The sequence below is a fragment of the Pleurodeles waltl genome, chromosome 12 (genome assembly GCF_031143425.1).
Source record: "Pleurodeles waltl isolate 20211129_DDA chromosome 12, aPleWal1.hap1.20221129, whole genome shotgun sequence".
Taxonomy (NCBI): Eukaryota; Metazoa; Chordata; class Amphibia; order Caudata; family Salamandridae; genus Pleurodeles; species Pleurodeles waltl.
Window position 1 is genome coordinate 488768952 of NC_090451.1, and position 27408 is coordinate 488796359.

General features: G+C 39.1%; 1 protein-coding gene across 1 annotated transcript in view; it reads right to left on the reverse strand.

The window, feature by feature from the left end:
- Positions 1-236: 236 nt before the first annotated feature.
- The window catches only part of CMTM4 (CKLF like MARVEL transmembrane domain containing 4), a 338382-nt gene continuing 311210 nt past the window's right edge, over positions 237-27408 (reverse strand). The window contains exon 4 of the mRNA XM_069217182.1: positions 237-15047. Within this exon, the coding sequence (XP_069073283.1) occupies positions 14874-15047 (174 nt within the window). The 3' untranslated portion in view covers positions 237-14873. The remainder of the gene's footprint in view (positions 15048-27408) is intronic.

Sequence of the window (27408 nt, forward strand, 5' to 3'; positions counted from 1 at the left end):
ACAATTAAATAAATCAATAACTAATTTACAAATTAGTGAAACTTGAACTATTCAGACTTTTTCCTAAATACATATCCTTGACTGGTGGTTCAGTTTGGCTCCTTTCTCCTATTTCTGTATAGATATAAAGTGAACTCTAGCTTCACAAAACAGGAAGGGACGTTCAGATTGCCTGAATGCACCTGAAATAAATTGAGGCGGATCGAAGGAAAATAACACACAAATCTAGAAAAAAGTATCATTTATCATGTCCATTTATTTGACAGTTTCACCATGGTATCAGATTTATTGAAGAGTAATATTTCAAAAGCTATGGAGATTCTTTATATAAAAAAATACACATTTTACCACTCTGAAGTGCCATAAATTCACAGAGCTTAAACACAGTTTATAAAGAACAGTGTGAAAAAGGGAAATAGAAAGAAAAATACCACAGAAAAACACAATCATTTATTTTTAAAAACAAAAAACTTCAAACATTATACCTATATACAGAATATTTCAAAAGACAAAGTAATAGTTTAACCAAAAATACACAAAATCAGTTTTTACTTTACAAACACGTCCATTTAGACAAATGTGTGATCTAACGATAAGATGAACTAAGCCCTTCATTTCATACTAGAAAGTTTGCATATTCTACTATGTTCAAGGCTTTAGTTCCACTTTATACAGAAGACCAAAAAACGAGTAACACTAATTAAACGTCATATATATATATATATATATATATATATATATATATATATATATTTTACACACACCACACTCTTTTTTAATTAAAACGTTTTGCACTTGCAGGCTTCACCTTTAGTATACATGAATTAATTTTTGTATAGCAGCTACAAAAAGATCTTTTTAAAAAGTGTAGGTTTATATGAGTTATTAGTGTTCACATAATAGATGCAATCTTTTATAACTTATAACTGACTAACTGTGATAACTGAGCAATTATTGCCTTGAACTACATGCCATGTCTTTTCTTCAATATAATAGCGTTAAATTTGGACTCTTCTTGACATATTTTACTTGGACGCATCACTGTTTCATTAGTACAGTTTGGACAACAAAATAAAGATCTAAAACTATGAGCAAGGCATAAATAAACAAACATTGTCAATATCATAAAAACATTCACTGGCAAAAATCATTACACATTTTCTGCAGTAGAAACAAGATAGTATAGATATTTGTATCAATATGTCACATACAATCAGGTTAGGGAACGGAATGTTGAGTATGGACACTGTTACTATAAACTGCATCATTACCATTAATACAAATGGACCCTGTGCACTGCACGTTATATAAATGGCATTACAAAAATATACCCTAGAATAAGAAAATTACGCCTTTGTTGTGTTTTTGACATTTAGAATTGAAAAATGATGTCACGCATGGAAGGCACCCTAGGTGAAACAGCTGCTTTACATTTTTTAAGTACTTCAAAGACAGAATGTCAAGTGATGAAGTGTGTATTAAATACATAATTTTCAAATTTCACTACAGGTTCTAAACCCCTTGGAAGAACTCACCATATATAAACAGATTCATAAGAGGGAGCTGTGTGGGAGAAATTCAACTTCTAAAAAATAAAAAACACATTTCAAACAAAGAATAAAAGGCATTCTGTACTGCCTTCAGTCTTGTATGTGTGGTATGGAAACGAGTGACAAACACAATGCTTGCAAGAGAGAAGGAAGACTAGGGTTGAGATAAAGGGGATGAATAGATGCCCTCACCAGATCTAGCCAAGCAGGCTTGCCATCCGTTTATTACAAAAAGAGTAAGGGTTGCCAGGTTTCTTATCCTACAGTATCAATGCTTGGACAACTAGGAGTAAATCCCAAAACAATGCTCTCCCTCTGGTACAATGAAACAATGAATAAAAGTTGCCAGTGATTTTAAGGAACGAGCTATTCATTTGCTGGCAATTCACAACTTAAAAACCAGATGAAATAGAGGCAGTGGCATGGCTCAAAATGATGAGGGCCCCTTTTAAATACAGTGAGGACCCCCCAAAATTTCACAACCCTGATAGGGAGATAGATAGAAAATGAGTGTCTCTTAACCACTTCAATCAGGCATTAAAAATCTCATGGTTAAGACAAAAACTTTAAACAATCAACCAAAGTGTGCAGTTGCACAGCTATTATGCTGAAATCGGTCTTTGAAACATAAATGAATTAATTAATGCACTTAATAAATGCCTAAACAAAAACAGCTAATTTTCTTGCAAGCATCAACTTAGTAAAGGATCAGGCTACTCTTGTGTGTTTTTTTAAATTTAAGATTCTGTGTATGTGTGGTTACACAAGTCATCTGCACAAAGAAAGCAGGTTGACAACATTGTAAAATGTAAGTTGCAAAAGGAAAATTAGCTCCAGTCAGAGAAAAACCCTCATCTTTGTAATGTGTAAGGCACCAGAGTCTATCTCTCTATGCAAAGAGGTTGGGAGATTCAGGAGTCACTAAGACCAACATCTGCATAAGCTAAACCAAGCTAGGCAAGTGTATGCAAAGTTAGTGCAACACAAACACAATTGGGTATAATTAAATCACCAGAAAATCTCATATTTCCATGAAAAAAACCGGACCTGTGATTGAAAATGTTAATTGTAGGTAAAAGTCTTAATATTTTAAATTATTCTGGAAAGTGGTTGGAAAAGATTTGTGACAGTTTTCTCCTCCAAGTAAAATCCCAATTCCAATTTTGATTGTTGATTAAGCATTTAGTAATGATCCAAATATACCATTTACAAAACATACTTTTTCCAGCCTTTTATAATTTGTTACAGAACATTAACCTAATTCAACTGCTACGAAGCTTGTGGGCCAAATTTGTTCATTCATGACCTTCAACACTTTACTTCCTATAATTTGACACTTTAAATAGTACACCATGCGGAGCCGGGGAAGGTGTCCCTCATACTTTCCCCTTGCCCTTCCAGTCAACTGTATTTACAGTACACCAGACAATGTTTGGGACATTGAATCTAGTATGCCAGCACAAGTCATTTTAAGAACACCACTTCAGAACATGCCTTAGTGGGCATAGCAATTTCACCATTACAGGAGTCTAGACAAAAGGATTAAAGGTTCCCCGGACCAAATCGCGTTTTAAGAGTCATACTTTGAAATAATTGGAAATTCAAATTTAACACTGCAAGAACATCTGCAAAGTAGTTCTCCAGTCCAGGCTACTCATAGTCCCTAGCAGCTCAGTGCTTTCTGCTACCTTTGCACTTAGGTTTTCAGTGGTCAGTTCCAACTTAAACACATTTCTTTTTAACCTATGCTTGTGGAAAAAGTGCAGTATGTTCTGTTTCCCGTCTTCAAATTATATCCAAAGGCATTTTGCAAGCCAAGAACTTTTAAAAATGTTTATTCTGCTTTTATGGTCTGGTGGGCAAACAGAATGCCACAGGCACCTGACGAGTAACATCCTGTGAATGTGTTTTTATTTATTTATCTTTGGCTATTTATAAGGCTAACATACCACCGAACATCTAGGGTGACACCATGTTTCGAGTCTTCATGTGCTGCAGATACTTTAATAGTACTAATGAACACACATGATTAAATACCTATTCTAGAAATGTTAAATATTTTAGGAGACATGATTCCAGGTGAAGAAATGCCTTGGCTTATGAGAGTAGTAAACCGCTAATTGTACTGCAAATGAACAAAGAACCTGAGAATCTTAGATCCTGACTGCATAAAACTGGGATTCTGAGATGCAGGCTATTAAACATCCTCACACTAACAGCATTAGAATTCTGGTAAGGAAAACACCCAAAGGTTTAACAACAGTAATTATATGTATGCAACTTTGCCTCTGCAACAACATCTGGTTACCACCGTAGATCCATGGCTGCAGATGCTGGTCTTTATAGCTTGACACTGCAGCAGGTGCTACTATAAACTCATTTATTTAAAAAAATCTCCTTAAAAGTAGAAATATAAGAACACTTGCTCATGACACAAAATGGCTCATTTACCTTTCTCCAATTTAATAAACTTTTAAGAGGCATTAGGTGTTTTTTTTTTTTACTAAATGGCAGTGCAGCAAAGGATCAGTGTCTAGCAGCCTGCAGTAATTCTGTGCTCATTATTTACAAATGGCCATTTAGGCAGACATAAATCTCTTTTACAGACCACAGATGCAGACACATAAAAACTTTCCCCATTCACCGTTCTGCTGCTTTTCAGTTAGACTAGATACCACATACATACTCAAATATGAAAGGAAACGGCATTCAAAAAGCAAGACATCAGTTATTGCATTTGCAAGATGTTAAGTAGATTTGTAGAGCAAGCAAGGACTCTTTTTTTTGTCTTTCTCGACTGGCGTTACAAACATTTGTGATCGAGATTTTAAGCCAGGGGAACCTCTGCTACTTTTGTAGGCCCTGATGGATTATTTCTCCATGCGAGTAAAAATGTTAAGGATGTCTTTTCCGACTGGGGAACACTAATATAATTAGAGTTTATATGTGGACCCATGACGAGTTATGGATTGTTTGAGAGGCTTCTGGGGATAGTTACATGAAGACATAATATTGAATAAAGGATTTACAAACCCTCCCTCCCCCCCCACCGTTCCTGACTTTGTGGATTTTAAGCTTCTGTTGATTGTGTCCTCAAGAAGGTGCGTGGCCTTGAGCTACATGGCACCAAAACGAACGTCAACACTACAGCAGTTTGACATTACATCAACAGTTTGGATATTGATTTGCAACAACAGTTTGGACTTTATAACATGGGGTGCCAGTTGAGGCTCTTCTAACAGTTTAATGTATTTTCTTTTGCCCGAGAGGGTCCCTGATTAACTGATTATTATTTTGAATGTAACAATTTATTGAATTAAGCAATTCACTGTATTTATTATATTTGAATGTTTATCAAAATTATATATGTGACAAAAAACTATAATATCATGATGTGCAACTTTGATACTATTATGTTGATAATATTTTTGCTGTTTTGGTTACGTTTCGGATATTTTGATTTAGAGTGGCCCAACTGGTTAGTTTTTTTAGCTCACTGAGTGCTGTTATCTATATGAGGTGAGGTTGGTTGGAGACAAGGTATAATGATGTTGGTATGCATGTGATGTATGAATTTTGTTTCATCAGATGGGTGGTTGCAGTGTTTTAGGAATCTTTATAGGTAATCTGTGTGATTAATTATTCCGGTTAATAAAAATTACATCCGTATTTTTAGGTTTATGATGTGTTCTGGATTTTTTTTATTTTTATTTAGAACCTTGTTGAGAGGTGGAGGTTTTGATTTTGTTTCTTTGTGATTTTCCCTGTCCCACTCCTGTATCCTTGTAGTCATGGAGCCCTGTTGTACTTATACGATTTGTAGAGCACACTCATCACCGAAGGGGTGAAGTGTATACATATTTAAAGGTAATTTTCCCTTCTAAAAGCAGCAAGGTTCTTTTAAGTCTGTACACAACCATCATTAACACATGTTGAAGGGAAGCAAATATGGAAATATCTATGCATAAAAAATGCATAAAATCATTATATAGGTTTAGGATCGGTCATGATAGCTATGAGATGATTATTAAAGAATAATGAGATTGTTTATTTATTGTATTGGTTATAATTGACAAAGCACAGAGTCCTCAAAACTATTTCCATCTCCTAAGGTCTTTCAGGTCAAGTTAAGTCCTTCATCTTCCAGTTTTGTCATAATAATTTCACAGTTTTGCAACAGTAAATAAGGTGCCATAAACAAATGTATTCCTTTTTTTTTTTTTTTTCACACACCAGTGACATTCCCCAACTTCGAGAAGGGCAGAAAGCTGTTTTCATATGTATTGGCTGAGGTCCTTTTAAATCTCAAACGGTTGCCAGCAGCATATTCACATTTATTTCCATTCATGAATGCTAACACATGTTTTTTAAAATTAGGAAAATGTGAATAATTCTGTCTGGATTCCTTTGCAACACTTCTGCTTTTGTTTCTATCTTATAAAGTCTAAAAGAAAATGTGATGCTTAATGATTCTTTAATTCGAAGGTATTATTTACAGAAGCACAGTTTTCTCAATATATTGGAAATTAGTGTTGATTAATGTTCAAATTCTTACCAATCCCAAATTATGCGTAACCTAGGTATAGTGTTGCACTAAATTAACAAAAGTCTACATACAATACGAATTTGTCTACTATAATTTGTCAACAATCTGATAATAGGCAATAAGCTAAAATTGCATTAAATGAAAGGCTTCCTAGCCAGAACGATTAAATTCTATTTAGGGCAATAAGGTGAGGATTGCGCTTTCTTTCTTGTTTATTTATTTCCCCAGCTGCCATTTTCAACATTAAACAATGAACTAACTTTCCCATGAACAGATGGAAAATAGATTTAAACGTAGTCAACCAATCACAAGTCCAACTGGCTACAACAGTCCTTTGCCACTTTCCATTTCTTCCGGAGACAAGCGTTAGCATTGTTTTCCTAGCAACTCCTGCTTGGAAGACTAATTTCCTGAAATGAAAGAAACCTGGGTTTACTACTTCGCTAAGGCATTGAGAGAGATTTTCTCCTAAGAAAAGCTACCATTGAAATATGTAAACATAACTAGAACAGCCACGAGACAAACTTTGTCACATGTATACTCTTTCAAAGATTAACACACTTTTCCACATACATCTTCATGTACTGTCCCCTTCAGTTACTTAATAAGCGAGATAAGCCTACTTAATCGGTGGGTGAGATCATCCTCGCCTTCTTGTTCTTAATAGAACTGAAACTTTCTGTTACGTTAGTGAGGACATTTTTCATTCTATATTAGGACAGAAGGCAAGGATTATGCTTGTTTTAAGCTTTCTTATCATCAAGGGGGGGCACTTCTACAAATGGTTTGTAATAAAACCTCTTAAAGTTTGAGTCTGAAGACCAATATTGCACGTTCAGAATATCTTCTATTCCTAGAGCAAAAGCTTTAGACAAAGAAAGTCAGAGAAAGTGTCAAATATTTTGGTATCTATCCCAGCTTCCAGTGTAGTCCAATATACCCATCTAGCAATGGTCGCGGAAGAAACTGCCCTGTGGGTTTTTTGAGAGCCATAAGGAGTTGTCTATCATGTGGCAGGCGAGGTTCCGCATCATGGATTCATATACCTTTAAGCACTTTAACACAGGTTTGGGAATCTTGGAAAGCCGGGTATGACCCAATCTTTCAATTACCTTTTGTTCTCCTGGATAAGTAAAAGGAAAACCACACCAGGAGTAAACACTCTACCTGTTATGTCCAGAGCTCTGACGCCTGCAACTCCTCAGAAAGATATGAGGCATATTAACATACCCAACATACCAGATATTTCTTTCCTGGAAAAACTGTTCTTCACCCTACACGAGAGGAAGAGATTGAGGATAGAATTTACGTCTCAGTGGGAAGAATACTGTGGTTCCAGGGGCAACAAGAGACAAATGCCCCCGAGACGTTTCCACACTAGTGGATGCTCTCCTGCAGGACGGCCCTCAATTGGAAAATGCCCCACCAAAATGGTCAATTTAAAGATATTTACAGACCTCTATGCCAATCCTTCTACCAACATGAATGCCAAGACGTTTCGAATGTGGACGACTTCTTCCCACACAGCATTCAGGTTCCACGGCAAGAACCAACAGACATCTCGACTTGTAGCAAGTGATTAATCCGTTGGCCCAAATCTTGTACAGGAAGGCTTGAGTGGAGCATGAAGGTACTGGGACTTTCCATCTTACCCTGTAATCCGCCACGCAATTAAATACATGTGATGAGGGTTCCCTGATGTATCCTGAAGCAGTTCTGGGAGAAGGAGTAGTCTGAATGGAGAATCTCAGGAAAGTTATATCAGAACCAGATAACAAAATTGAGCTCTCCATACTACAGTCACAAACACCAATTCTGCTTGTTGCTTCCTCACCTACACTAACACCTGCATTTTCATCGGGAATTGTGGAAAGGCATATCTCTCCTCTTTGTTCCAGTCCTGTAGAAAGACAGCTGTCATGACTGTGTGGGGGTCTCAAACTGAAGAACCTCGGTAGTTGGTGATCCAACCTCAAGGAGAAGAGATCAACTGCAAAGAGGCCCATCACATTGATATTTGGTTGAAGACATCCACCTTCAGTGTCCAGCTGTACATATCCTGCAAGTGTTGTTGATCCCAATCACCCACTCTGTTGGAGGGATCCAGGAGATATTGTGACATCAGTGAATTTGCAGGTGTTCAAAGAAATGTCCCAGAAGTTCTTCGGTAGATCTGCAAGGATTCGTGAATTGGTTAGAGACAACCTTCCTCTGCCTTTAACTGGCAAGAACAGCACACCCTTACCATTAACTGCGTTCTGTGTGGCACAACCACAGAAGTGGCCTCTGGAAACCCTGTCTCAGGTATGAGAGGAAGAAGCTGCAGAACCATTAGGTGTTCTGCCATTGGCCTCCCTTTGTGCTTTGACCCCCCCCCGGTGGAGCTTGTTGAGAGAAAAGGCCGGCTGTGATCCCCCCTGCCACACCTGACCCCAGGGAAAACCTTTGGTGCAAATATACTCTTGACAGAGGCCTGAGCCTTGTCTAAGAAGCTATATGTAGCTACAAACTTCCCTAGTTCCTTGGTAATGGGAGCTCCGAAAAGACCCCTTTGGGCCTCAGCACTGACCTTCAATGAGGTCAGATCCACAAGCTTGTGGTCATTCATAAATCAATCAAGCCCGAGGCCTCTCCACAGAGGGTGCAGTTGGCGTTTCCTAGGAAAATCACCACCCATTGCGCACAGCCGAACAAGATGTCAGGTGATATAACTGGACTCCTTTGCTTTCTCTGCCACATCAAATGTGTGTGTGTGTGTGTGTGTGGGTTGGGGGAGGGGCATATCCAGAGGTTTTTCCTAGTAGGAGCTACATGAGTTGTTGAGGCACTTCCTGGAATCCAGAATGTACCCATTTTGTTATCCATTTCAAGTGTGAGGGTGACATTTCCCTCAAGGAACCGATGGGGGAATTCTGCCCTCAGGCAGTCACAGATTGCTTTATCAACTGGTTTGTGGACTCTACCCTTCTCTCTGTGGGACCATTCAAGGGGTGGAGGATGTCCTCCTGGTCTTGAAAGTCCCAGGTCTTCACTTGCCCCCCCCACCCCCTTTCGGTCTGGCAAGTTTCTCATCTCTTCGTCTCAGGAGCCTCTGAAGAGGGTCACCATGGTCTATCTTGCTCCCCATTCTCTAGAGTCCCCAGGAAAAACACCTCCTGCAAGACCTTCTGGAGTATGAGGACAATCCTTCTCTGGGTCTATCCCTCTCCATGTAGCCCACAGGGGTGTAGGTATCAGCAGATGCACCCCGGACATTAGCGTGGCTGGCCAGGAAGGCTTTATTCAATTTGACAAAGGCTCCCAGATCCACACTCTCCTTGTGATTCCTTTTCCCCTTGTCCTTACAAGCTGTTGGAGGAGCATGGGGCGGTCCTGGGACTACTGATGAGACTGCCTTATAGACTGAGGCATCCATCACCTAATTAAAATTATACCACAAGGGAGGTACTAGAGTATACCCGGGGTCTGATGGCTTCGTGGACTAATGCGTCCACTGTAGGGGCCTTTGTTCAACTTCATGATCACAGGCTCAAATCCCGGTGGGTCCACTCAGCCTTTCATCCTTCTGAGGTTGATAAAATAAGTACCATTGAGTTGGGTAACAAACATCTGTTATTCAGCTGCAAGATACCCTTATGCGTGAATGTGCACTTTACAAATACACATTATGTGTTATGTTATATGACTCTGTAGAATCTTGCATGGAAAGAGTGAATCTTAGCTTCACTGGTAGTCACAGGGAAAATTAATGCATCCCACAAAGGGTCAATCAGGTCCTCAGCACCGGGACACCCGCGCCCTGCAGTGGTGTGACAGAGCTTTTGCTTCCTGGTCAGTATCCCAAAGCACAAGGAAAACAAATTGTATTATACAGACCTCCGTGGATGTTCGCACTCTTATTCCAATAAACACAGCACAGACCCTTTTCTGTGGTGTCTGACTCCAGGGAACGAAGGAATGTGGTCAAAGCTCCACAATTAGCATGCTTCTCCAGGATCAGGAAAGTTGGTGGAGAAAGCCATGCACCGGCTGTGGAGGAGGTGCACTGCACACAATGTTCCAAAGGGGAGGGTGAGGCTGGTCAGACCGCTTCACACACCTCTGCCCCACTTTCCCGAATTTGTGTATCACTCCTTACGGATTGTGCTAGGCATGCCTGTGGGCCCTCCTGCAAAGTAAAAGTAGATTAGGCAACAGCATAGACAGTACAACAGCAGAAATTAAAAGTAAAATGCTCACTTCAGAAAGAGAGCTGGGAGCACTTAACTTGAGGCTTCTGGAGCAGTAAAGAAAGAGCTGAGTCTTGGAGAGTGACAAAGGATAGTTATATCCAGTCAGGACTTGTGATTGGTTGACTGTAGTTTCTTTCTATTCCCGAAGTGTTCATGGGAAAGTTAGTTTAACATTTGATGTTGAAATGGCTGCTGGAGAAATGAATAAAGACGAAGAGCATAATACTCACATGCTGTCCTGACATGGAATTTAACACTTAGAATGTATTTTTAAGTTTTCAGTTGCATATTGTCGTGGCATCCTTGTCTCAAAACTGTCCACAGACATTCATTCGGGAGCACAAGTTCCCGTAACATGATTAAATGACCAAAGAACTTGGGTCTCAACATTTATTTCAGCTGTCCATATAAAAAATAAAACACTGAAGCTTTGCAAGTTTCTTTTGGTTAGTTATCTGGCTCCAAACTGCTGCTTTAACCTAAAATCAGTATTCCAGGTTATTTGATTCAATACCAAAATTGATTTTAGTTTAAGAAGATGCTTAAGAAAGACAAAAGTCAATTTGTGCTTGGTTGGAAAATGCACCATATTGCAGTAATGAAAAGAAAAAACAACCTCGTGTTCTTTGCCAATTACTTCGACAGATTTCCCTCTTATTAATGTAATTACTGCAACAGCCTACTACCTAACATAGACATACCCATGTACATGTAGAAATCTACAATTACAAAGCAAATCATCCCAAATAAAAATGGTTTTATTAACACTTGATCTTTGGTGAAGTCAGTAAGATTGCCATGATTTTCTTTTTGGGACTTATCTAGTATTTCTTCAGTTACATCAAACAGTAAGATGACAAAGGTCAAAAATGAAAATTATTAGTGGTTAAGGCTGCAGTCATGCTTTTGAACTCACAGATCATCCATCTCTACATTTCTATTAGCGGTAATCAATTACAATTTCAAATTTTCTACAACAAAGGGCACCAAGGAAATACCTCAAGGAAAAAGTATGAGCTAGTATGTGAAAGTATCCAATAGAACCTTAAATTCAATATTACACTAAGTTCTGCCAACTAAGAACTCTAATGCTTTAAGATGACAGACTTACCATTACCTAATAAGACTGCACAAAACAAAGGGGGGGGGGGGTGCGGGGGGGACAATTCTGCCCTGGCATAGGCCAATCAGGTAACGCCTCAGCACCCTTATATGGTTTAGGCTTTGGTCTACTTCCTATGGGGGATATACCATTAATATGCATGCTGTTTTGAGATTCTGCTTTATTGTAAACAGTTATATGTCTAAAAGGAATTTGGAGGCACGAAGATGGTTTGGGAAAAATAAATTAATGAGTGCTATAGCACCCCAAGGCACAAAGAGACACCATCATTTCCTTATCCTAAAATGTATTCAATGTGATTTAATTTAAACAAGTGTAATCACATTTTCCAGTCATACATGAGCTTTGCCTAAAATGGATTACAAATATTTCCTATGTAATTCCCAGATGGTCTCCATGATTTTGAAACACTCAAATGGAGAAAGTTTTAGTACAGTACATGGAGACAACCTATTCTTCAGAACTACCATTTTTGGATCATTTCATTTTGCATACACCTCATTATAAGTGTGGGAGGGACCTAAACTTTAACATGCATAGTAGTGTAACTGTATGCACTAGATAGTTGTTTAATGACAAACATAACACAATTCTGAAATTTAAGCTTGGATAGTTAGTAGAAAACAAGGAAGTGTTTCTGTATTTTATCAGTACAAGAAGAAAGAAGACAGCTAATACCAACAAGGAATGATAGTTTGTTTCTATGGTGTTCTATGCTCTTTTCAAAATTCAGCAAAACGCACATGATTTACCAACAAGCTAAATAAACAAAATTACACATAAAACTAACCCTAAGGTGCCTTCATAGAGGTGATTCCAGACTATACTGCATGGCGAATTTCAGCAACTACTTGACAATGGTTTTACTGCAGCCTCCATGTAAACTATGATTTGTGGGGTTTATTCACTGCCTTCAGCACCACCTTGTTTGATGGAAGACTCTGTGTCTTTCAAGCAAATTTAATTAACGGAGTTCAACTTATGAAAATTAATCATGGCTTACCAGGAAAAAGTTGATTCATAGTGTGGATGATCAAAAATATGAGGTAATCCATGGAATACGAAAATCATTTTTAGTCCAAAAATCACCATATGATGTATGCATTTCAAGGCTATATTCTTTTGTTTAGGAAACTGTCCACAGCATTAGAATGTATATATTTGTCCAGGTAGTGGATATAAGCAATGAAGATTGTCTTCCATATTTGGTTCACCTACTTCGGAGGTGCCAAGTAAATAACAAATACAATTCTTTTTAATATAATATGCAGTGTAGTTTTATGGAAGTGATCAAAAATGCACCAAATTGGAAAAATTGGAGAAGAGCACGCCGTTATTCAACTACAAGATTCAATTATTTTTTAACATAGGCCTACTACTGAATAATCCTTCCCAGTGTCTTTCCTTGTAGCACCAGATACCTGGAGTTAGCAATCTGCTCTCTCCAAGTTCATACTATGGAAAAGGTCCAGTTTTGGCCCTTTCAAAGAGTTAGTTTAACAGTCTCGAAGAGGCAAGGAAAGTATCCACTCTGGTACTCAAAAGAGCCAATACAACAGAGCACATTCTCCTACAATAAACACTTACTCTTTCGTTCCACTGGCTAGTACAATCTAATAGAAACCACTGCATTGTTCAGAAACCGTCATCAATAAGTTTGAACTTTCTAAACTCCCCCACACAACAAGGTAGCAACTGTAGTTGGCTGTGGATAATCTCTTGTTTTCGTAAGTGTGAAGCAGGATCTTCTGTGCACCAGGTGCACATTTATCAAAATCTGGGACTCGAGGAATTAAGAAACCGTCTACTGCAATGGCTCTGAAAATTCATTTAGAACTGGTTCACCTCCTAGTAGTCTTTATTCTCCAGGATTCGTACATTTTTCCTAAGACTAGCTGGGAAACAGACCTTAGTGTCCCTCAAGATAGTTCTTCAGTAGATCTGGTGCCCATGCCTTATTGGTAGCACTGTAAAAACAACAATGCAACTCTTTATATGTCATTTCAGACTCAAGCAGACAACACATCATAACATGATACAAATTTGGTTGTTTGGATAGCGACTTGAAGGTTGAATGATGTCCAAGTAGCTAAAAGAAGCTTTCCCCCTTGTGGTATTCATGCAGCAGCACAATGATCCCTTTCCATATTTCCAAGAGGAAACATAGTGTATTTTATGTGCTGCAAAGGTTCCACGTAATAGCATGCTACTTAAAGAAGCGTGTCTTGATATTTTGCAGTGTATTCATACAGTAGAAAGCAGGACGCAACATTAACTTTTAAATGAATAAGTCTTGGACTACTTTGCTAAATTCTGTTTAAAGACATATATATTCAGTTATACCTCTTGTTATGCATAAAGCAGTTTTTGTGAGAAGCATTTCACTGAAATAAAGGAGTTCATAACAATAAAGCAAATAAAAGTGATTTGAAATCGATTCTATTTGGGTATAAGAGAAAACAAACATCTGGATTAGAAAAGTAGGCATGTCCTAGTAAGGGGAATCATAAAATAAGCAATATTTTGAGACTGATTTAAAATACAGGGTATTATCCTGAGTATTAGATGTGTTGTTCTTCGTGATGCTCGGAATTTACTATTCTTTTGAGGATGGAAAATGGGGAATCAAAATGGTCTATGTTGTCATCTTCATATCGCCATTGATGTCATCAGGCAGACGTCTTTAGCAACAGGCACTTTTCTGCTTCTCGATAATCCTTTAACACTACTTAGAATAAGGGCAAAAGTGTGGGGACACATCACCTAGAGTCAACTGTCATCCTTGGCTAGGGCAGGGCAAACTCTGCATTATCTTTAACAGTGATGAAAACCTTTTACATCTATAAGCAGTCCAGATTCCACTTCCTTATAAAATGTTACACTGTTCATTACAACAGTGATTCTCAAAAATTGAAAAATTTGGTCCAAGAGATTTACAAAAAATGATCCATATCAGCTGTATAAATGACAAAAATATGTTCAATTTAACAACAACGTCCTTTCGTACCAAACACATTTAATTTGTGCTCATTTGTCAAAGCATAGGCCATAACTTTCTACAACAAGGTTTCTGTAGTATGGACTTTCTTACTGACAAGCCAGCGGTTGGGCCCAGATGATTTTCAGTTTAGTGTGCTAAAAAAACATATTCAGCACTTTGAGCATGAATTAGCATGTTGCTGTTTCACATATACTCTGCATTTCCCCATGATTTTATGAAAGGCTCCTTCAGGGAATTCAGGACCATTCCTGTTGAGGAAATATGGATACATGTCAAAATGCTTGTGAAACATTTTTCTAATCTTCCTCGTGTTCTAAAGAGGGACACTACACTTTACATGACAGTATGCAAACTGTACACGGCAAGACAGAAAATACATTTTCCCAGTGCTCTCTGAGACAGGTTTGCCAAGATTCTGTCTTCAAGCATCAAGACGCTGTATCTCTGGTCGGCCATCCACTTCTCTGGATTCAGTCCTAGCACGGATATAGTCGCTGGTCTGGCGAGTATTTGGCTGTCGATTGTTCATTCTCCACTTATTGACGGCTAAGTAAGTATTAACAGCATAAACCACTGTTGCCAAGAAGCCAAATATCTAGAAAAGATAAACATCTGTTAAAACAGCTCACCTGGACACAAACATATTAACTCAGTTTCACAAGATTCAATGATCAGCATCTATTTCAACATCACCACTTCATCCCAGAAAATATTTTTTATTAGGTACTAACACACAATTCACAACTCAAATGATTTCGGAGAGAAGCAGCTGTAGCAGTTGCTACAGAACTTCAGAAACAAAAGCCGAAAGCACAAACAGTTCAAGAATTATTTTTAAATAGAGGATCACTGAAGTATTTCACGTTTTTGTAAATCATTAAGATAAACGCAATAAATGAAATAACTAAATACTTCAATTTACCATCAAAATCCTAATCTGAAATGAACAGAAGATTGGGTGTGCAGTAGAATGTCTTAAATAACTCACCCACTTCAGCATATTTTTTGGCATAATCAGATATAGGTATAATAATTGTATGTGACTGGTAGTCTTGTCAATGTAAAGATCTGTGTAAATGACTGCTCAACCTCCTGCAGTCCTGAGGATTTCCAGCATGCTGGGCAAAGATAGCATGTAATGCTTTCATTTAATTTATTCCGTACCACCTCAACAATTACAATAATTCCTAGTTCCAGAGTTCCTCTGGGGATAGAGACATTTCCTCCAGAGCATAAAGAAAGTGGTGCATCAATATATTGTGGTTGAAATATCTACCACCTCAATATAGACTATCACCATATCATGAAAATAAGGAGATGTGGAGTCAAGAACAGCAAATCTATACTAACCTCCACACTTTCCTTAACGGCAGAGTGGTAGTTAAAACTGTGGATGCAATATTTTTGTTAGGGAAGTTTTTGGCTGCGATGTACCAACACAACATGCCTATAGAGGCTTTTGCCAATTGGGTTTTAAAGTCCCTTAAAGCCCATTGCACATCCTCTAGCTACTGCCCAGCCTACATTTCACCAGAGGCTCCAATTCCTGGACTTTTAACAATTATAGTAATTGCAGCAATCTACATTCCAGGATAAGGTTCTCCTACTTGTCAATTCTGGCCAAGGAAATCATCTGACTGATAACTTGAAACTGAGAACTATTTCTGGTTCAGAACACTTTCCCATCTGATGATCATAGAACACCTTACGTGAAGAGGTGCATTCTGGACTTAACAGATGTGAAGAAGCAACACTGTCTCGATGAGGTATTACCTGCGCTAGCTTCGCTCTACTGTTTTTCGCCGACTTCGTATCAGCACTGGAGAAAGGCTTTTCTCAGAGTTCACTCCTCCACTATCTTGCACTAGGGGTCTCTCAATGCCATATAATCATGCATTTGGTTTCTTTTTATTACTTTTATTTACTTAAAATAGACATGCATGCAGTGTCCCCATGCACCACATGCATAGTTTTCCAGGTTTAACTTAAATTCTTATATCTTCCTTATTTAATTCAAGCCCAGGTTTTTCCTGTAGCCTTAGACCTACCTCTCCCTTGCTTTTTAATAATTTCTTCCCAAAGAATCATGGTAGGGAGGCATTTACTGGGCCTTGAGCACTGCTTCTCAGTTTTTGGCATATTAGGTGGTCTAAATAGGGATCCGATGCATCGCAACTGTTCTCTGAGTTAGATGCGTACGTGTTTTTTCTGAGAACCCTTGCTCTGTATTCTTAACTTAACCTGATTCCAGCCTACATTGCCTGTCCATGTCTGTTGGCTTGTCCCTCCAAGGTTTTTTTGCAATTATCCTGCTTCCCCCCCCCCCCCCCCTCCAGTGTAAAGACTTTTGCTTTTTTGTCTAACACTCAGTGCACAGTCTCAGTCTGGAGTCGAAGGTTGTTCTTAAAAGGCAATACACCTTATCTATCAAGTCACCACCAAGCAAACCCTTCCCTTGACAAACATGACGTGGAAGGAAAACAAAGACACGGTCCATCAAGTGAGACCTTTCAGAGACATGAGAGCACTGAATTGAGAGCATAAAAATTGGTGGATTTTAGAGGGCAACTAGACAAAAGCATACATACTTCGAAAGGACTGCCAGAGGACTTAAAGAAGCTACAGTTATCAAGCTCTCACGGATACTTACAGGTTGGCTTCATACCATAGTAGACACCTCCAGAGGTGGACTGATTTCCTACATGACTGCAGCCAATCACTACTTAAAAGGCTTGGTGTCCTTGGTTACTCTTTGGCATGGTACAGGAAGCAAAGGAAGCTTTTGCTCGCCACCTTTAACTGGCCTTTTTAGTGATATTAAAAATCATTTTATTGTATTCAGATATTTGATTTAGTGCAGACCTAGGTCCAAGAAGCCAGTGGGCAGTTTACAAAAATATTTATTGCAGCAAGAGCACCTCAAACAGATACAAACAACAGAATTCTGAGGGTAGGATCCACCTGAGACTAGATAACAGAAACCAGGATGCAACGTGTCAGGAAAGGAGGAACACATACATGTGAAAGTACTAGACTGTTCATGGTGCATATTTGTTTCCATTTATATAGTTATGTGTTGTTGGCACACTGCAAAATAACACATGGTTAGTTTGCACTGCACATTGTTACACTCTGCAGTACATGGAGATAAAGTAAATAGCCAGAATGACAATTTTTTTTTTTTTTTTTACATTCTAGCCTGGCGATGTTAATTGAAATTATTTAGTAAAGACTTCATGACCCTTTTCTCAAGAAAGGTACTCCCACCCATTTCAGAGTAATACAGCAATGTTAAAATCAGTCAGCTTCATTTAGGTGGTTTTAGTAGAGTTGGTAGAGATTATTGTGAAAGCTATTTCCATTGAAGAAACTGTTTTGCACTGTAATGCTAACAATCTCGATCAGCTGCCTAACTTAGAAAGAGCCTAGTATGTTCATCACCGCAACTCAAAAAAGTAATTTTCATGTGGGTTCCTGGGCAAAGGAGAACTGAACATCTCTAGGCAAGCAGAGGAAAACAGGAAGAGCCTTCATACCCACACAATGTTTCCAGCATGCTCATCGTCTATTTCCAGGTCAACATAGTCCACTCACTGCAGTTTCTATTGGTTTTTCTTCAATTTTCACATTTAGTGTTTCTATTCGGTTTATTTTTCTATTTGTATAAATATACTTGTTTGAATCAAGTTTGACACTTCACTTTATTTTGATATCTTGTGTTCACTTCTACACCCCTGAGCACATCTGGCAGAGATACAGTAAAAACATTTCAACTTGACCATTGTTATCCAAAAGCTGAGCCAAAAGGTTTTTGTAAAGCTCTACAACCTTGGATTTGTTATTACTCTGCTAAAGCATGCTAAGCCTTGAACCAATTTAACCACAAGCAGCCTAGAAAACAATACTCAAAACTAGTAGGAGGAAGAGGAGAATTATTATCCTGCTTTTCTCCTTGCTGTTTTGGTTTATCCGACCAATTAATATTAATTTGAACTGACTTACTGGGAAAGCTTCTCTCTAGACCTAAATGGCATATCACTTCTAAATTAACTGTTTCTTCTCTGGATTTCAATAACATGGAAGACACTCCTTCCCAGAAACCAGACCTGCTGCCTGCAGTAATTCCTAGGACTCCTTCTTCTAACAAAGTGTCTACAATGCAAAGTGTCTACAATGCATAAAAGACCAAAGAAAGATCCACACTTTCTGGTTAACTCACCTGAACTGATCTCAATGGAACAAATTCCAGAACAACTTAGAGCATAAATCCTTACATGGAAGAAACTAATAAAAGACTATAAGGGTTGGATGAAAAATGGTCTGTTATGGACACAAAAGTTAAGAAGTGGAGCAAAGAGGGAGTGACTCGCAAGATGAGTCTACTAAACTTACCAACTTACAAGCAGAGATTTCAGCGTGCAAAAGTCACGTTGAGAATCTCAAAAACAGAAATGGTAACAAAAAACTCAGAAACTATGGCATTCCAGAGAATGCACAGGGCAATGATCCAGTAGTTTTTTTTTTTAACTTTTATTCTGAACGTCCTGAATATACTCCCTTCTACTTACATCCAGTCACAGAGATCATAGAGTGAGACAACAAACAACCACAAAGCCTAGAGATGTTATTTTATTTTAGCTAGATCAAAATCAAAAACTGAACCAGAAAGTCAGGGTCAGGAGACCATAGACATAGAATTTACTTTAGGGAACAATAGAATTGTTCTTTCAAATTAGGGCTTCAACTACAGTCGAACCTTTACTAACTGTCTAGATTTTAACATGTTGGTGAATGATATCTTGCTGAAAAGCATTCCTTGAGTGAAACAAATCTGCTCATCGTTCCTTATGTCCTTCAATCATCTTCAGCTGACTCAATGGAGAGGATCCGTACTTATGTTCTCATGTCAACTCCCTCAATGAACACCTTTTGGGTGTTCAAGGCTTTATTTGTTTCACTGCTCTTTTTCAGTCCTTACATTCACCACTTCTAAGTGTGCACATGGATCAAGTGTAACCTGCACACGAAAGGAATGTAGTTAGTTAGAGCAAATGCTCATTGCCTTATCACACATTCTAATTGTTTTGAAAAACTCGTTCAGATGAAATCGCTTCAATCCAATGGCTGCAAGACAAAACGGTCATAAGCCAACATACAGGAAAGACATTCTGGGCACTATCAACCTTGAAGTTAACAGCAATTAAAGAACATTTACATTTCTTGTGATTTGTTTACAAATTGGGTCAGTGCTACAACATGACTCTTCCAGTGTTTACAACTGAGACAGGGTGTGATGCTAGTTAGATTTGACCATCATTTGACCATCAACTCCGTTTTATTAGAGTGATTCCATTTTGTGTCCTGCTGCAGTAGCAGGGCATCACAGGTGTTTTTCCTCACCGAAGTTGTTTTTCTCTTTACCAGCTCAGAGTCAGACAGTGCTGGAACATATTATGTGGGATGTGGACTTGATAAGAGTTCGCAAGGCTGAGACTGTTTTCACAGAGGAATGTATGAATCTGCCTCAGAGCAAACATTGGGAGCGTGGCCAGCTTCTATAGGTGTTTTTGATGCAGATGAAGTACAGTCAGTGTTTAGTTTCATAAGGGGGGGGGGGCGTTTCTAGAACTTTCTTCTTGAGGTGTTTTAAGGTATAAAAGACGGGGAGACTTGGTGCTCAGACAGGAGTTCGCCTGTGGAACGGATGAGTTGCCCAGGATCTGATTTGTGATCCTGATCGGGTCTCCTGTCTGACTGATCTGAAGGCTCCCTCAGTCGCGCTGGCGAGGATGATCACTTCAACTCAATTGGTGAAGTATTTTAAATCTTGATTATTTAGCTCATGTATACATGGCTCTGTTGATGCATTGCACATTTCTTTTCGAATCTTTACCACTTGATATATGCATTTATCTTTGTATATATACATGTAGTGCTGCACTTGAGTTACATGCTTATTCTCATATATTTGTACGACCGTTATTTGATATTTGGGAAGTGCCTTAATAAATTCATTATTCAGCCTAATAGTGGTACGTTCTTTTGGCATCTTGTCCTCTTAGTTTAAGTGAAAGCAATACACAAGGGTGCCCGCTTTCTTTACTCAAAGTACCACTGTGCTTGTCAGCTGGTCAATTCGTAGTTGAATATGCTGGCTTGCCAGGAAAATAGCTTCAAATTCACTCTGGGAATGAACCTTACACTAAGACATGTGTTTCCCAGATAATTTTGCCTATGTGTCAGGATATTAAAAAGCCAGCACTAACTTCTATTCAATGCCACATTCAAGTTGCCTTTAGCTACAAATTTATCCCCCTTTTCTAAAAACAGCACTCCTTATTTCAGTAGTAACATCCCTGGACTACAGACAATGAAGATCGTGCACTGGTGGCATACCCTACTCGAAATTCCACTTTTTTTTGTTTTTACATTTTACTTGGAGTTTTTGTAAAGTACTCCTAACCTTCTTATTGTGTCCTCAGCGTGCTTTTGTGTAGGGGTATATACAGAAATAACAGTTGCAACAGAGTCCATTTGCAGTAACCCAGTAAAAGAGAATCACATGAACATCCAAAATTTGAAGGAGTGTTGGAAGAAACTTGCTGTTAAATATGATCCCACAAGTATGAGAACATCCTGGAAGAACCTGGATAAAGGAGGTGAGGATGATCTTGAACATCTTACTGGGAAAGATTAGGAATCAGACTCGAGAGCCTGTTGCACGGATGGCCAACCTAAGACATGGGAAAAGAGGTGGTTCTCTAAGGATCTTCTGAATCTGAGAAAGTAATTTTCCAATCTAGACTGTTAGTGGTAAGACATCCCCTATAGCAGAGCCTTGGGAATGGTTTACGAGGAGAAAAATCCAAGCTCTACATACAAATTTGCATATTTGAAAATGTAACCAGCTCACGTTTCTTATTAGGCAAAAAAAATAATCTTCAACTTTTACACTGGCTAACCTTTTTTATCCCTCCACAACGATAGCATTTTTTCTCTATGGCAAAAAAAACAAGCTTTAGAGAATCACCTCCCTTTGCCCATTCATTAAACAGATTTTCACTTGCCATTATCAGCAGTATACCGTCAGCCAGTTTCAGTGAGAGAATCTACCTGTAAATATTTGAAAACACCTACACACTTGTTTTGTTTGTAGCAGTTCACCAACAGGTATTTCCACCCTGTAACACATACAACCCACCCCAACAATAAATGTAGTAAAACTACATTTTGTCACAGAATGTAAGGCTTTCCTTACTTGTAAGTGGTTGCTATTCTATCTTTAAAATGGCTACTTTAACCACAGTAATAAAGCAGCTTAAAACATGAAAGGGCAAGTTTCCTATTAAAAATCGGGTACTTACTATAACGTCAAAAGAAATATTATAACTAGAAATGATCATTACAAATTGGGCCTACATACAATTACCCAAGTTCTCCTTTGTGACATAAATGTAGAGTTTCTTGATGGGTAACCTAAAGCACCAACTCGAGTTGATGCTTTATGTTATACATTTGAAGACAGTGTGCCTGGATCACAAATGTATATAATTAGAAAAATCAGAAATGCACTCATGTAGGCCTGTCTCTATGTTTTAAGTATACTTCTGACTTTTCAGGATTGCTCAGAGAATTTCAAATGCTCATGGGACAATACAACTATTCTCCGTCGGGCAGACATTTTCCCTGTTGAAACCGAAAGTGGAAAAACTAATTTGCAATCGTTCCCATACAAATAACTGTAGTGGGGATACAAACGCATTAATAGCCAAATAGTACTGTAAGTCAAAGCAGCCGTGCTTCGTTGCACCAGCATTTGTACAACAATCTTACCGGAAACGTTACTCTGGTCTACAGCCACTAGATGGCGCCATAGTTCCAATATTACTAAAACACATCGGTTATCATACCAAACCACTACGTAAGAGGGGAAAAAAGCTTCCTCAGTCTTGATTGGAAAAAGCGCATTAGTGTATTCGGTTGACATTTGCGGTCTGGCAGGAACGCTGTTCGAGGAAAGAGAGTCTGGGGGTCCATGAGACGACTTTAAGCCTCCTTAAAACAATAATACCGCAGTCCACAATTTTTGAAGCCGAACCCCGCACTGCCTAGCGCTGTCCAAGGTCAACTGTTCTCTGCAGCCCCAATTATGCCGTGTTCAACACTGACAATCACTCCAACTTCTAACGCTATGAACCGAGGAGCTCAAACCAACCCCTCAAAAAGTGTCTTTACCGAGGCTGCCCGAGATCTGTAATACGTTTACGACTTCTGAGGAAAAAATACAGAACTAAGCTGCAGAGTGTTCAGTTTCTTACAATATCAATTGAACAGCGCAGCATAAACTTAATACAATCCACTATCAATATTTTTCTTACACAATTTTGGGCGCAAAAAATGTAATCATTTTTATAATCTCCTTATAAAATGTCTATGTTCAAATAACATTAAATAAGATAGAAAATCTTATTTTCAAGTGCACAATGTTTTTCATCACCATCGTTTATGTTATGTTTCGTTCAAACCCACCGAGGTTCGCTCCCTACTCGCTAGTATTCTGACACTGTCAGGGTACAGATGCTTGCGTCACTGACTGCGGCACCTACCTGATTTGCACCATCCACACCCCAGGGTCTACGGAGGTCTAGCATCCGGTGGGGGTCTCATAACTTACAGATGTCACCCCAGCCGGCTGAATCTTCTGTGACTGTTTCCTGGTAGCCCTAATTTGGGATACCTCTGCTCTCGCACATTCTACTATATATTTAAAAAAACAGAGGTTACAGGGACGTTATAGCTAGGCTCACATTTTAAACGTACAAAACAGAACTTCAGCTATTATAGTTCGAGTTATTTCAAGTAAGTATACCTCGTACCCTAAGGTAACTGTAACTTGGACCTCCGCCATGTACAGTTATCCCATCAATAATTTTACTGCAAATGTTACAGTAATATTAACTATGGTGTTATAAAAGATGTCATGAGAGCTGTAATATTGGGGGTAATTAACAGTGCATGGCAACGGTGTGAGTTATAGTTACTTTAGGGCACAAGTTATTGTTACTTGAAATAATTTTAACTATAATAGTTGATTTTCTATGGTTTTGATTGTTTAAAAAGGGAGCCCAACTATAACGTCCCAGTCCCCTTTGGGTTTTTAAGTGAATTTCTATGTTTTTTAAATTCTATTTCTCCAACTATAACGTCCCTGTAACCTTTGTTTTTTCAGTGAATTTCTATTTTGTTTAACGTAAAGTAATTTTAATTACTATATGTTAATCCAACCACCTCCCATACCCAGCCTAAACCCATACCCACCCTAAACCCTAAAAACACCTTAAAATTAGGGGTGGACGAATAATTCCGCTCTGAAGAGTTTTGCCCACTCAGCACACGGCTCGGAGATCCGGAAAACTCAAAGAAGTGACGCGGAGTGGAGTTTTTAGTCTCGTGTGGCTTGCCAACATTAAGTTGGCGTGCGCGATCAAGAGAAATCACTATATAGGTGAGCGCCAGTTAAATTTCTGAATGTGGGCGGTCGCGGACGGTCACGGCCACCTGCTTTGAGGAAGCTGCCACAAGAGTAGAAAATCTACTTGAGCAGCTGAAAGAACTTAGTGTCCTCTGTGGGATGCCGTTTGCACTGATTTTACAGCTCGGGAGAAACTCCTGGTGCTGAAAATCAATACAAAGAGCACCACTAACCCAAACTCTGCTGCTCGCAGAACTTCGCATACCAAGGTGGAGTTTTTTCAGCACTTTGTGGCGCTCCGCATAGCAGAACTCTGCAAACTCTGCCCAGGCCTATTTAAAACCCATAACCACCCTAAAGCCTAAAAATTCTCTTGCCACCAAAAAGCCCATACCCACCCTAAAGCCTAAACATTCCCTTGCCACCAAAAACAAAAACCTACACCCACCCTAAACCCTAAAACTGCCCTTGCCACCCAAAAACCCATAGCCACCCAAACACTAAAATTGCCCTTTACTCCCAAAAACCCATACCCACTCTAAACCTAAAAAATAATTTGCCACTCAAATTTCCATACTCACCCTAAGACCTAACTTTGTCCCTACCACCCAAAAACCCACACCACTCTAGACCATGAAATACCCCTTGCCACCCAAAAACCATACCCACCCTAAACCCTAAAATACCCCTTCCCATCCAAAAACCCATACCCACCCTAACCCCTAAAATTACCCCCTGCCACCCAAAAACCCATGCCCACCCCAAACCATAGAATAGCCTTTGCCACCCAAAAATCCATACCCACCCTAACCCCTAAAAATTCCATTGTCACCCAAAAACCCATACCCACCCTAAACCATAAAATAGCCCTTGCCACCAAAAAACCCATACCCACCCTAACATAACCATTGCCACCCAAAAACCCAAACCCACCCTAAGCTCTAAAAATGCCCTTGCCACCCAAAACCCATACCCACCCTAAACCTTAAAATTACCATTGTCATCCATGAACCCATACCCACTCTAAACCCTAAAAATTTCCTTGCCATCCAAAAACCTACACCCACCCTAAACCCTAAAAAGACCCTTCCCTCCCAAAACCCTATACCCACCCTAAAATTACCCCTTGCCACTCAAAAACTCACATCCACCCTAAATCCTAAAATAACCATTGCCACGCAAAAACCATACCCACCCTAAACTGTAACAAAAAAAAAAAAAAACACTTAGCATGCAAACACCCATACCCACCCTAAATATGACTTTTGCTATATACACACACACAAAACTTACCTGTTAAACCTTTACAACAAATATGCCTTTACCATTCATTCCTTTAAAACAAAATTAATTGTAATGGCAGGCGTAGTAAAGGCATATTTGTTGTAAAGGCATGCGTGGTTAAGCCTGCATGGTAATGGCATGCAGGGTTCAGCCTTCGCTGTACAGGCTGTTTCCCCTACAACACTAACCATAATTTTTATAACCAAATGAACCCCTTCATTTTATTCCATTCTAAATTAAATGTTTTACGTTTTACCAGTTTGACTACATCAAGGTGGCTTCAGGTGTGCCACATTTTTGTCATAAGTAAGACTGTTAGCACTCTAGTTATTCTTTAGAACACACTGGGAGGCTGCAGTAGAGCACAACTGACATCCTGCTCCTGTCGGGAGTGCATGTTTTACTGAGAACGTCAGACTTCATTATATGGCTGAGAAAGACTGAATATAAAGAAAATATGCTCTAATTTTAGCTTCTGGCGCACCTGCCATCACCTCCACGGGAAAATCACATTAAAACAGTTCTCTCAAACAATTCATGAAATCGCAGCAGGGTGAAATCACCCTAAAACACACCACAATTCCTAAAATTAGTATGGTACCATCAACAAATGATTTATATTGTAATTAAAATTTGTTATCACCCTTTATACATTCTCCTTTTTGTGACCCTCAAAACCTGCCATTCAGTCCAATGCATTTCAGTAAGTGCCATAATGTACATTGGTCCCAAGATGGCTGCAATCACTTTCTGGTTGAAATGCTGAAAGCCAATCAGAACTCCCCATGAGATCTGTGCTTAGGCTCTGCCCAGGTATACAAATTTGGTCATCCTTTAATAGCTCAAAAACCTACTGAATGGAATTTTACTACATTTTTAAAAGTGTGCTCTTTGGACCAAAAGCTAGTTTTCTGCCAAATTTGGTTTAAGTCCAGTGGTTCGGGTGTAGTCATGTTCAAAACTCCTATGGGAATTAACAAGGGAAACACTTTTTTTTATTCCCCTTTTTCTCGGCCTCTGCTCGACAGATCACCTTGAAACCTTCCATGCGCAACAAGGGGGCATAAGCTATGTAACTGACTATGTCATGGGTGATTTAATATGTGAGGTCATAAGCAGTGCATTGCAGGGGCGTACATTATAGTTAGCTCAGGTACCTACAACTGCTTAACTTCTGTGGTTGTGTACAAGTAAAATGTAAGCCTAACTATAACAACCCTGTAACCTTCGAATTTTTCAGTGAACTCCTAAGGTTTTTTTTTTTAATGTTGTTTCCCAACTATAACCTGCTGTAACCTTTGGTTTTTTAAAAGCAAATTTCTTAAGTTTTTTGAATTTTATTTCCTAACTATAACCACTGACCGTTGACACTGAGCGTGTGTGAGTGCGTGCATAAGTGTTTCAGTAGGTCTCTGAGTGGGTGTGAGTGTCTGAGTAGGTCTGTTAGTGGGTGCATCAGTCTCTGAGTGGGTTTGTGAGTAGATGCGTAAGCCTGAGTGGGTCTGTAAGTGCATGAATGTCTGAGAGGGCCTGTCAAAGGGTTTGTGAATGTCCGAGTAGGTCCGTGTTTGAGAACATGAGTCTGAGTGTGTCTGTGAGAGTGTGTGTGTCTGTGGGGGGTGGGGGTCAGCTGTGTGAGTGACTGCCACAAAGGAACCGCACCTGCCATTTTATCCAACAGGAGTCCGCAGTTTTGCACAAAATATCTACCTAAGTGGAGTTTTTTCTGCCTCCTTGGGTAAATGTCCAGTATTTATTCTACACTACAAATGTGTAATGGAGCACAAGGAACTGTCACCAGTGACCTTGTGTGCGTTTTGGCAACATGATTGTTCCTGGTGCATCTTTCTCTAGGATTCTGTGTAGTGTAGAGTTTAAGGCTTGAGAAATTGATTTGAAATGCCTCTTGAGCTAGCACTAAAAGTGCACACTCAGGCCCTGTAGTAGTAGACTTGAGATGCGTTTAAAGGACTACTAGTCTGCATGGGTGGGTAGATCATGACTTAACGTGGCTACATACCTGGCAGAATGTACCAGTACCTCTATCAGTGTTTTATGCGACGTTTAAGTAAATATGCTGAATACAGGGGTATGTATCGGACTGTGCAATCAGTTGCAATATTGCTGGAAACATAACTGCAGTCTGGGTGTGTGCATGAATGTATAAGTACATTTGAGTGTCTGGATGTGTCAGTGGCTC